This window comes from Squalius cephalus, assembly GCF_949319135.1.
Source record: "Squalius cephalus genome assembly, chromosome: 13".
Taxonomy (NCBI): Eukaryota; Metazoa; Chordata; class Actinopteri; order Cypriniformes; family Leuciscidae; genus Squalius; species Squalius cephalus.
Window position 1 is genome coordinate 5130545 of NC_137134.1, and position 12835 is coordinate 5143379.

Here is a 12835-nt window from a genome sequence, read left to right on the forward strand (position 1 = left end):
AATTTTCTTAAAGCTTTGTGTACAGAGATTCAAGATTCGTGTTGGTAATGCAGACTGTATGAAGAGTTTTGAAAAAGTGTCTTTAGTGTGTAATAATACGCACATCACAGGAAAGGTAAACAAGTATTATCATTAGTGCATTTGTGTATCGAGATGAAAACGTTATAAAATAGAGAACACACCTGTAGTTTTGACGATAGAATTTGCTTTTAATAAAAGCATTAGCAATAAATAAAAAAATAAATAAATACAGTGCTTCATTATGCAGTAAAGTTGAACTGTTTGGCTGAAGTTAAGAGTGTGTTTAGTTGGCTGTGTGTTAGTAAATTGTCTTAGAAAAGTCTTAGTCTTAGTAAATCGAATTAGAAAAATGGTCATTTTTTTTAATAAATGAAAATATAAAAAATACATTCGCTAGATTTACAAATACAATAAAATATGACATATTAAAAGATGAATTAAATTGTTAATATTCTATGCCTTTATTTGATCACCACCATTTTTGATAATAAATTTGTATTAAATCATAAATCCAGAAGAATTAAAACAGACAACACAGACCCTGTTATTGTAAAACTTTAAATAAATTATTAAATTGTTAAAAAAGTGTTATGAATTTATTAGACAAGCTTTTTGATTAATACAATTTAATTAAACCATTCAAGTGAAATCCAGAAGAAAAAAAAACAGGAAACATGGAATTTGGGGGAAAATAAAACATGTTGCCTTCTGTAAATCTAGCCTATTTGTTTGCCAGCTAAAGAGGTGATTTGATTTTGTAAGCCCTAAAACTTCAGTAAAACTACCCTGCGCCAGTGTAATTTATAACACTCATCCCACTCTGGTGTGTTGACATTTGAAAACAATGCCATGTGATTCATAAGGACAGGCCTATTTATAACCCCTGCTGTGACTCTATGAGGGAAATAACAAGCCTCAGTGTGTCTCTAGCATGGCCTGGAATAGTCAGTGGATGGTACAGATGTATGGCATGCATTTAGCCCATCGCAGGGTTCATGTGGAAGGTATGCTGTGAATCTAGAATGTGAGATGTTTTGGTGATGGGGAACACAGGACAGACGTGAGAGTCAGGAGTGTATTCATGTGCTGGCAGGAGTATTAAAACTTGACTAAGGCACTTTCATTGCTTTGTTTTGGGGAATCTGCACTTCTTTGGCTTTTTCCCACTCAATTTAGTTAAGTATACATTAGGCCTACATTACGTGAACGCGATCATCTCTTCCTCTTTAATACTAGTTACAGAATAAACATGAACATCTGAAGGTATGTTGAAAGATACCGTACAACTTACTGAAACATATTATATTATATTATATTATATTATATTATATTATATTATATTATATTATATGTCCAAAAGGCGTGAGTTAAATAATAACAACAATAACAATGTGCGTGTTAAGGGTCAGTCTGTGTCAGTTTCTGTTTTGCATGGATTTGTCATGTTTTAGTTCAGTTTCCTTTGTTTCAGTTTTGTTTCCATGGTTTCTCTTTGATTTGATGATCATGTACACCTGTTATTCATTTAGTTGATTCGTTTGGCTTGTGTTTTTAAACCCTGTCTTAGTTCAGTCCATTGTCCATTCTCCAATACAGTTACCCAAACTTGATAACACATACACCTCCAGTGATTCAATCCAAGCGATACAATCCACTTCCATGATGAACCGAGTAAAATGTAAGTGCCAAATGTTCAAAAAACAAACACATATTGTCACAGTTATGTTCAGTTTGTCTTAGTTATCATGGACTTTTAGTTAGTTTTCGTTCACATCATGTGTTCCTTTGTTTGATTTTCCCGCCACTCCTTTGTTTCTATGGTTACTGTTATTAGTTCATTCTGTTCAGGTGCATGTCATTAATTATCTTGTTTGAGTCACTATTTAATACTTCATAGTACGGCGTTGCCATATGGCAACAATTATTTTTTACTAATTTCCTTGTTATTCAGAAAAAATACAATACAATATATTGCACTGTTGACATTAAAAGGGCAGGCCTTAAGGTAGCCAAGGATGTGCTGTTTTTAAGTCACATGACATTTGAATGTCCTCCAGAACTCTCCTTCTTCCCCTCTATCACCCTCACACTGAAGACACTGTTGAGGTGCTCCAGAAATGTCTCTATTAACCTCATTTCTAAACAACTCTTCTCAAGCGGGATTTTTTGCAGCATCTTTGATAAGTAAATTAGATATTTTTATTCACAAATCAGCTTTGTCTAACATAGCTTTACTGTAAATTGAGAAAATATCCATGTTTCCATAAGGCAACGCCGTACCATAGTGGAATTGCAGTAATATATTTCCCTATTGGGATTTTTTGTAGATAGTAGCATCAACAATATGATTGCAGTTATTTATTTATTTGAAGCGTTTATTGTAGTATAGTTGTATTTATGTATAAATAAATTGATTTCTTCTTTTCAGAAAATGAATACAGCAATATTTAACGGGAAGGGCAACAGGAAGAGTTCAGAGTTAGCTCTTCCATGTGATGAGAGTGAGGATGAGTTGGCCAAATGATTGGGAATGATAGGGATTAAATGATAGGGATCTACTCATTTTTGGTTTGCATGAGTTCCAAGTGTATAAATCTATCAATTTCTAAAAGAAATGTGCAATTAAACAGAAAAGAAAATCAGAAATTTACAGAAAAACTACTTTTTTGACCATGTAATAAAAACTGATTTGAAAAAATAGTTCATGGTTACAACAACATAATGCATACCATAGAGGGTTAAGTTCTTCCCTCACAGTCCTTCAGTGTCTCCCTGCCTGTCTGAGTATTATCTGTGTTACCCTTATTAAACTTCACATTGGAACTTTATTCTTCATCTTCGTCTGCCTTCCTGCAACCACACATATGTGGTACATTTTACATAAAGAATTTTTTAAACCTTGGGTGTGGAAATCTGCAGAACCTTCTGCGAATGGCGATTGCGCATGAGCCAGTCAAAGAGGATGATGTGATCAGAGAGGACTTCTTAAAGCTGGACATCTCAAGAGAAGACAGACTGGAACAGAACTCTAGCCAGGCTGGACTCTGGCTTTCCTCTGACATGACACTGGATGTCATAACGTCACACTTCACTGCACCTGCTTTCATCAGAGCAACTCAAATATTATGATATTAAGAAAAAGGAGCTGTCTCTCATGACAGTTCACATCCCGTCTCAGACCGGGTTCTGTACAGCAGACAGACCTCACCATCTGACAGCAAACAGCTGTTACACTGAACAAGTGAGAACAGAGACTGAGAGTCTCAGAGCTGTACGTGATACAGGCCACAGGAACATACGGATGACAAAACAGGAAATGAGAAGTCTGACGGTTTAAAGATGCCCTAGTGAAAAATAAAAATACTAAAATGTATTTTAAATACATTTATTTTATGCTAAGTATACTACAAATACATTTACATATTTGTGTACTTGATGTAAATACCCTGCAATTGTACTGTTGGTATCCTATACTGATATACTTAAAGTCTGCTAAATTGAAACAACTATTTTTGAACAAAATGTACTTTAGTAATCCAGAAATAGTGCTGAAGTTCAACTAAAGTGCAAGATATTTAAAGTGCCTAAAATACCTTGGTATCAGCTTGTTTTCATCAATGGTATAATTAATACAATTACAATTACAATTTGGTTTGTCGTGATTAATTTGTGTTCATAATCAGTAAAAAATAAAAAATAAATCTTCTAACAAGAATAATTAAATTATTATTGTATTATTCATTATTTTTATATCTTGAAACTTCCCAAGCAGCGTTTCTGCTCAGATGTGACGGCGGAATGAATACATTACCAAAATGTGATTGCAGAATATATTTAAATTATCCATCAAATTGTCATTTTCTCCCATCAGTCTTGCGAGTTAACAATAATGTAACTGGTTTAATAACCAGTAAATTACTTGGTGAACAAAGAAAACATCTGGCATTTGGGATTGGAATTAGTTAATGCCTAAAAATGTAAAAGTTTTACCTTAAAAATAGAATTTAGTTTAATTAATTTTAAAATTCGTCGCAGAAGTGAATGGGAACATGATTTATTGAAAATATTTGAAAAAATATAAGTGTTTCTTAAGTCAATACTTTTTAATGGCTTGTCAACTTTCCATTCCTCCGCTGGAAAGTTGTAGTCAGATTCTAGTCAGTGCTGGATTCTAGTCAGTGCTTGAGCGCTGGTCTATGACTGGAAAAATAGTAGAGTCGTTGCAAAAGTAACAATAGGCTACATGTCGCATTAAAGTGGAAGATTTTAGAATGTTAGGCATTCTAAACTTATAAAGAAATAATATCAAGTCGTCAAAATACAACTCGTCGAAACTCCACGAATCACAACAAGCGTATCGGTGAGAACACTCATTTAAACAGCATACACACCCGACCTTGACTGCACATCATATTGTTGACATTATTGATACTGCTTTCAATCGTAATGCAATAGAGATGAACACAAAAAACCTGCCTAGTGCCTACAACACTGACGGTGGACTTGCGGTCAGGAGAGCGGCTGCGGAGGAATGTTTTTTTTTTTTTTTTGAGCGCTGCTGATGTATTCTTTCACGCGCACCATAGTGCACCACGTGCACACACAATAGATATCACACTCTGCGCATATGTTTTACAACATAATTTATCAAATACATAGTCCTAACACTTTTTAAATAGCCCACTTAAAGTGTTTATTACAACTAAATTACTAAATGCTTAAAATGAATAAAAGTAAATGAACAAAAATTTGCGTTATATATTTAAACTCGTGAACGCCCCCCATTAACCCCTTTCAAAAATCTTGCTTCCAATGCCCCCCGTTGTTCTCTGAACGTCCCCTGGGGAGGCGTACTGCCCCGTTGAGAACCACTAGTTTAAATCATACTTATCTGACCGTTATCAGTTAGCAGTAAATGAAGAGATGTCTTATCGATCACAAGTTCAGTATGGCGTACCACAAGGCTCAGTACTAGGACCGCTGCTGTTCACTCTGTACATGCTACCATTAGGAGATATCATTAGGAAACATGGAATTAGTTTTCACTGTTATGCTGATGATACTCAGCTCTATATTTCTTCAAAACCTAACGAAACTTACCAATTCACTAAATTAACAGAATGCATAGCTGATATAAAAAATTGGATGACTCGTAATTTCCTACTTCTAAATTCTGAAAAAACAGAGTTTCTAATTATTGGACAAAAAACTTCCTCGCGTAATAACCTAGAATACTGTCTAACACTTGATGGCTGCTCTGTTAAGTCTTCGTCGTCGGTTAGGAACCTGGGTGTGCTCTTTGATACCAATCTTTCATTTGAAAGCCACGTGTCTAGTATCTGTAAAACGCATTCTTCCATCTTAAAAATATATCTAAATTACGTCATATGCTCTCATTGACAAAAGCGGAACAATTAGTTCATGCGTTCATGACCTCAAGGCTAGATTATAGTAATGCTCTACTGGGTGGTTGCCCTGCACGCTTAATAAACAAACTACAGCTGGTCCAAAACGCAGCAGCTCGAGTTCTTACCAGAACCAGGAAGTATGACCATATTAGCCCAGTTCTGTCAAAACTGCATTGGCTCCCTATTAAACATCGCATCAATTTTAAAATATTGCTGATCACTTACAAAGCACTAAATGGTTTAGCTCCGCAGTACTTGAGCGAGCTCTTAACGCATTATAGTCCTTCACGGCTATTGCGATCTCAAAATTCCGGCCAGTTGATAATACCAAGAATATCAAAATCGACTGCTGGCGGTAGATCCTTCTCCTATTTAGCACCAAAACTCTGGAACAGTCTTCCTACCATTGTCCGGGAAGCAGACACACTCTGTCAGTTCAAATCTAGATTAAAGACACATCTCTTTGACCTAGCATACACATAATACATTATAGACTTCTATAATTCAGTGTTAGGCTGCATAGATTAGGTCAGCTGGAACCGGGAACACTTCCCATAAATCCTGATGTACTCGTTACATCATAAGAAGAATGGCATCTACGCTAATTTTAGTGTCTTTGTTTATCCCGAGGTTTTCCCGCAGCCTGCCGGATCCAGGCCGTATCCAGATCTGATGAAGGACCTTCGCCTGGACCCGATGTCAACGCAGTGCTGAAGTGCCAACTAGTCTCTCCCTATGGAGGATCCCTCTACTACTCTACAGATAAAGCGTCGTCGGGGAAATTCGTTTCGCGTATCTACCCCGAAGTGATAAAATAAAATAAAATTCTGTATCAAAATTTATAAGGAAACACCAGTACTTTGTTTAGGTTTGGTTTGTAGGGAATAACAAACCTGCACACATATATTCAAACGCACATAACTATAGAACCCATTCTTAATGCGCATGTGAACGCCATCAGCGTTTCTCACAGGTTCGCGTTTAAAGTCTGTGTAGAGGGAATGGTGTCGTCTTAGCGGCCCCTAATTTAATAACAAATGATCGTTGCGACGGAAGCGAATCAATCAAAACTAACTTTAGCTGGAAAATAACTTTATTAAAGAACCGCTATAAAGCCAAAACAATCTCTGTTACCTTAAATTATACATTTATCTCTGTGAAGCTGCTTTGAAACAATCTACATTGTTAAAAGCGCTATATAAATGAAGATGACTTGACTTGACGATAACTGATCATTGAAAGCCGATAACCGATATTTTGACCAATAAATCTAAATCCAGATTTCTTTAAATCATTTTTGAGAGCCTGATTACAAAAACAAAAGTCTCACCATTAAAATTCATGTCCTATCCACACAATTATAAAGATGTTCTCATTATAATTTTATGTAGCCTATATGACAGACTTGCACTGCACATGTTGCACTGAACCGTATTTTCCTTTTCAAAGTGATTCTAATCATGTTTCAAGCAGTTCAAAACCATCATATTGAACAGTGCGCATCTGAAGTGTCTCAGCTCAAGGAAATAATCCAGTATTTATCAGTTTTATTATATCGGCCCAATTTTGACTCATTATTTAAATTTTGTTAATTTCGGGGAAAAAAAGACAACGTACCTTTAAGCGGAGGTGCTTTGAAGTGCATGAATTTGAAGAATCAACTTTTTACAGAGGAATTTAGCATGTTGTGTTCAGTGTGCTATTTAAACAGTTACTGTGTCACAGTTTCAGCTCACTAAAACCAACAATAAAAAAGACACTCAATCTAAGAAGAGTGCATTGCGCACAAATCCTCCATCTTACCTTTGTACTCCGGGGTGAACTCCTTCATCTCCGGTGGCAGGGACTCGTAAAACCGCTGCTCACGGGCGATGAGTGGCTTGCAGACGGTGTGGTCATCATAACGCATCATGCTGGTGTGGCCGCCCACCTGGTGTATGAAGGGCTCCAGGGGAACCCCGTCGCGGCTGCCCGGCCCCTGGCTAGCGCTGTGCTTGCCCGCCTCCATCGTGTGCGGGACACACATGGCGTTTGAGCTGGGGGCATGGGCTCGGGCGCGCAGGCCTGGCGAGCGGGGGCTGCAAGGGGGCGGCTGAGAGCGCAGGCTGCCGCCGGGAGGGGGAGGAGCCAGCCCGCTGACACACCTGCCGACAGATCCCGCCTCAGGAGCGCTCGGAGCAGTCCTCCACACGGCCTTCTGGGGGACAGAAAGAGGAAGAACGAAATAAACACTGTGCCAAACATACTGGTGGAATCATCATGGTGAACGGAACTTGCTTGATGTGCGAGAACAGACCTCACTGGTTCCTGTCAAGATTAAATGTGCTCGCATGAAAACCTTCCGTTTAGCGGGCGACTGATATCGAGTTTTTTGATGGCCAATATCTAAAGCCAATGTGATATATATGATATCACACTATTTAATTAAAATGTAGCAATAACACATCCATAACAATCGTTGAAATTAAATTTATATTTATTTTACATTATATTTACAAAATTAGAAATAGGCCTAAGTCATTTAAAAACGAAATTATATGAAGAAAAAAAAATTGATTGTAATTAAAACAATTCAGTAAAATAAACAGATTCATACTTTAGATGACAACTTCTTGATTCTGTGATCCCACTATAGTAGGGCTGCAAAATATATCAAAATAAAAAAAGATGTTGCGAATAAGTTAACAAGTAAAAAAAAAATTGGCCGATATATCAGTCTTGCCAATATATCGATCGATCACTACTTCTTATCTTATCTAGGCCTAATCTTTTAGTAGACAGGGAACTGCAAACATTTTTTGAATATGCATCAAACCGCACACCAGTCAACCAGCTAAAAAGAAAACAACTGAGGTTTATAACCTTCCATTACTGCACCTTGAGAGCGTTTCCCAGCATGCCGTGTAACCCTACAAACACAGCTGGCATCTGCCTTTATTACATTAGCCTGAGTCCCATCAGCACATAGACAAACACAGAGCGGCATCCATCTCTGACAATGTGTCCAATCTAATCCTCAACAACCCAACATGCCGCAGCACACACGTTCAGCTCTCATTACAAAAACAGACACATGAATGCTTCACATGCCCATTTGAAAATGTCTTTGAAGTCTTGATGGAAAGAGTCTGATGTCTCAGGAAGGCTGAGCTGCCATCGACTGCTTCATTCCCGAATGCCTTCTGAACTAAGTCAAGTTAAACGATCCTCAACTGAAGGATTGACCTAGCAGAACCCAAAAATGCATTCCAGGCATTAGCGATAAAACCCTGCTGGACATATTCAAGTGTGAATTCCCAGTATCATTTTGGAAGTGGAGGACAATTTTCTTGCACCTTTAGAGACGTTCAATTTGACATAAAGGCACTTCACCGCTGGAAAAATGGCTTTCAATAAAACCTGGCTTCCTATATTGTAGAAAAGAGAGAGAAAAAACCTGACTAGAGAAGGTTGCTGTCTTCCCTTTTCCAAATAGGTAGGAAAACTTCAACACCCATAATGCCCTGGCCATGTTGCCGTCCAAGGCCATTCCCACCAGTCTACTATGGATACACTCACTAGAGTCAAACACCACCTAGTTTTAGTAGGAAGTTTACTTCTTAGCAAACTTTTTGTATTGTTTCCAGGTCCAAGGATTCAAAGAGTAAACGTTTAGCAGGAGTGAGTTACTTTAGTGAAGGATCCATCAACCCAAAGCTTCATAGTCGTTACCTCGTTGCAAGTTCGACATTTGATTTGGTAACATTAGGCAGCTGTTTGATGATTGCGTTAGCTTTCATGTGCATAAGCAATGCTTCTAGCACTTGTTTCTGCTTCCTCTCCTGTGTTTTGATCAGGAGATTCTGTATGTGTAATAGCGCCCCTTCCCATATAACAGTGAAAACATGGAAAAACATGGATGGCGGGAAAGTGTTGTCTTATAAAGAGTTAAAGAACCAGAGTGGAAGTTCATATATCAATGCTGCTGAGTGATACTAGTATTGATCAATATTGATAATTAAGGAAAATTATTTGTTTGATAATTAAATAACAATAAGAACACCCCAACAATTCCAACAGCAAACCTAAAAGCATGCTCAAAACAACAGTATCTCTCTATAAATTACAGGAACGTCTGTCTGTCTGTGTGTCTGTGTGTGTGTCTGTATGTCTGTCTGTGTGTCTGTGTGTGTGTCTGTATGTCTGTCTGTGTGTCTGTTAACCACATATCTCTCGAACCGTTAGTCCGATGGATTTCAAACTTGACAGGTGTCTCGCTACGGTCACGAGTAAGTGCAGTGCCAAGTTTGACGTTGTTTGGATGAGAAATGCTAAAGATATCGTTAAATATATCATTTTTATAAGGTTGTGGTTTAAAAATAAACATTCTGACACTAGAGAGTTGTATCGGTCAAAGAAGCCCCAAGAAGGTTGTGGTTTAAAAATAAACATTCTGACATAAACACTCTGTCAGCTACACTGTTTACTTCTGAATATTATAGTTTGGTTCCAAAACGTGATAAATCCATTTTGATTAATTGGAGTAAAAATGTGTTTTCTTTACCAAGAAACCAACAATTACTAAAAACACACACAAAAACTGATTTTGCACGGGCACTTTGCACTGCTCCCTGAATCGACACGCTTATTCATTTGTGGATGTTAACTGAATCTGTAAGTCAGCTATGCTGTTTACTTCTGAATATTATATTTCATTCTGGTGCGCTTAACGTTATCGCTACTGTGTAATAGTAGCCTATGCTATTCACCAACTAAACATATCCTATTCAATGCGTTCACAGTCTCTTTCACGGTCATCATTTGTAGTGGCCTATACACAAACTGTTTACTCAAGCGCAGCGTTTTCTCAGAGTTCACTGTGTGCTTTCTACCATGCACAAAAAAAAATGTCACTGAACTTTTGCTGTGTAATTGTAACAATGAGCACTCAAACACACCAAACCAACAATTACTAAAAACACACACAAAAACTGATTTTGCACGGGCATTTTTTGCACTAGTTATCATAAAACAGAGACTCCAGGAATAGAGTTGTTTCTTGCTGGCCTACTAAGCTGCTAATTGGAATTGCTAGTACTCATTAATGACTGAAGCCATGCAAGAAAAGTAGAACAATGCTGTCCGACGCCTCAGGCATCTCAACAGGACATAAGGGCGAGCGACCCAATTTATAATACCTTTGTCTGGCTGCCACACAAACTGAGGACGGCAACTACAAACCTGATCTGTCCGAGAAACACGTATCATATTGGGCCATGTGCTGTGTCAATCTGACTTTTCTCACATAAACTAGGCTAATGCATCTGCTGGCCAGATTCATGATCAAAACATGCAGTGTAAAGCTTTGGGTTGATGATGTCCATAACATATCTTGTGCTTAGACATATGTAGGCTACATCTCCTCCTGGCGAGTCTCCTTATAAACACGGCTGTTTATGTCTTATTCTTCACCGCTGGCAAAGTGGGCTTTCATTAAAACTTGGCTCCCTATGCAGTAGAAAACACCTCCTAGAGAAAACAGAGGAATAAAGCTGATGTCTTCCCCCTCGCCAAATAGGCAAGAAAACTTCAACACCCATAATGCACTGGGCATGTGGGCGTCCAAGGCCATTCCCACCAGTCTACTATGGATACACTTACCAAACACCCTGGTAAAGAGTCTGACGTTGGAAAACACTGCGTCAGGATTGCGACGCGATCGGATCCCGGAAGTCCTGTAGCTTTAGCCAAGCAGCATGTAACACACGTTAAGTTTATTTTAATTTCTCAACTGATTCGGCCCTATCACACACCCGGTGCAATACGGCGCCAGGCGCGACGCAAGTGTTTTCTGCTAGTTTCAGCCCGACGCAGTTATCATTTTCACGTCTTACGCCACGTTGTTTAAATAGCAAATGCATTTGCACCCATCTGTGGCCCATGGGCTGCTGGTCTGAAAACGAGTGTGTTCAGGCGCATTGCTGGAGCATTGCTATTATGAGGAACTGATATAGACTGAGCCACTGACCAACTGAAACCTGGTCTAAAGTTATTGACTCTAAAGTCAATGGCGCAATATTTTTTATGTTATTTAAAGGGAGCATTAGTAATATGAGCCTATATAGGCGGCTCCACAACGCACTTACACTCTGCTTATTACACACACTCTCTGCTTATTACACACACTCTCTGCTTATTACACACACACTCTGCTTATTACACACACTCTGCTTATTACACACACTCTCTGCTTATTACACACACTCTGCTTATTACACACACAGGGATGTGCAGCAGCACACAAACTAGCCAAATATTAAAACCAAAAGGATAGCAATGTAAAAGATTAATATTGTGTACATAAAGATATGGTGGAATCCGGCTTGTCCCGAGCTTTAACCTCACACACACACACACACACACACACACACACACACACACACACATACAGCTTTAAGCTCGCGCACGAGCAGATCCGTTTGCAAATTCCGTCATGTAAATAGCGAATCCGCCGTGGCGCGAGCACAACTGGCTTTTAAAGGGAGATGAGACTCTGATTGGTTTGGTACCATTCTGGGCATTATTAGTGGGGTAATTTACGAGATACATCCTTGGATCCGTTAGCGCCTGCACTAAGCCATTCGGCTGATATCTCTAGATAAGCTCTAACTTTAATAATGTTCAACCAAGGGAAAAAAGGCTTCTGGGGGGGGGGGGGGGGGGGGGTGTTTGGCTCGAGGTCATGGTGCAAAGGACCCTAGGTTGATTTTACTCTGAACCATCCCTTTAATAGAGAATAATCAAGTGTTACCAAACTTACAATGTGCAGTACTAGGGGTTGCACTCACTAGTTAAATATTTCAGGGTCAAAGGAGGTCTATAATACCTTTAGATAGCCATCACATCCCGATTTGAAATAAGTTGGCTGTTCATAGGCGCTCAGTTGTTTTAAGTTGCATCCCATGTGATTTATTTCTCTGGAGCCAAGAGAAAACGACTTTAAGACATAGTAGGCTAGGCTTAAGATTAAACAAAGGTTTGTATCATAATCGATAAAATCATAAGCTAATATCGAAATGAATATATTATTTCACTAATATGTGAAAGAGAAGGTGGAAAGGAGAGATGATAGAGTGCAGTCAGATGTGCAATGTAAGCTCAGCTCGCACACTTTGAGGGGTTTTTGTTGTTGCACTAATTATTTGGTCCACAAGGTGGCAACACTGATACAGAACAAAAACAACAACAAACTACTGGAGACACAACAACAGCAGACACCAGCGTTGATGAGCACTTGTGTGAGAGGATTAAGAGATTCTCGGAACGAGTGGAAAGGCATTTTCACAGTGATAACAGTGATATTCGTGCGCACTATGAAATGTAGTAGGCTATACTTTGAAAGGCTGTGCATTCGCATACTGTACACT

The 12835-nt window shown here is 38.6% G+C and overlaps 1 protein-coding gene across 2 annotated transcripts in view; it reads right to left on the reverse strand.

Annotated features, from left to right (window-relative positions):
• Window positions 1-12835, reverse strand: part of ip6k1 (inositol hexakisphosphate kinase 1) — a 44160-nt gene that overhangs the window by 12578 nt on the left and 18747 nt on the right. For both annotated transcript variants that reach the window (XM_079891149.1, XM_079891148.1), the window contains exon 2: window positions 7233-7626. In XM_079891149.1, the coding sequence (XP_079747275.1) occupies window positions 7233-7455 (223 nt within the window). In that variant the 5' untranslated portion in view covers window positions 7456-7626. The remainder of the gene's footprint in view (window positions 1-7232; window positions 7627-12835) is intronic.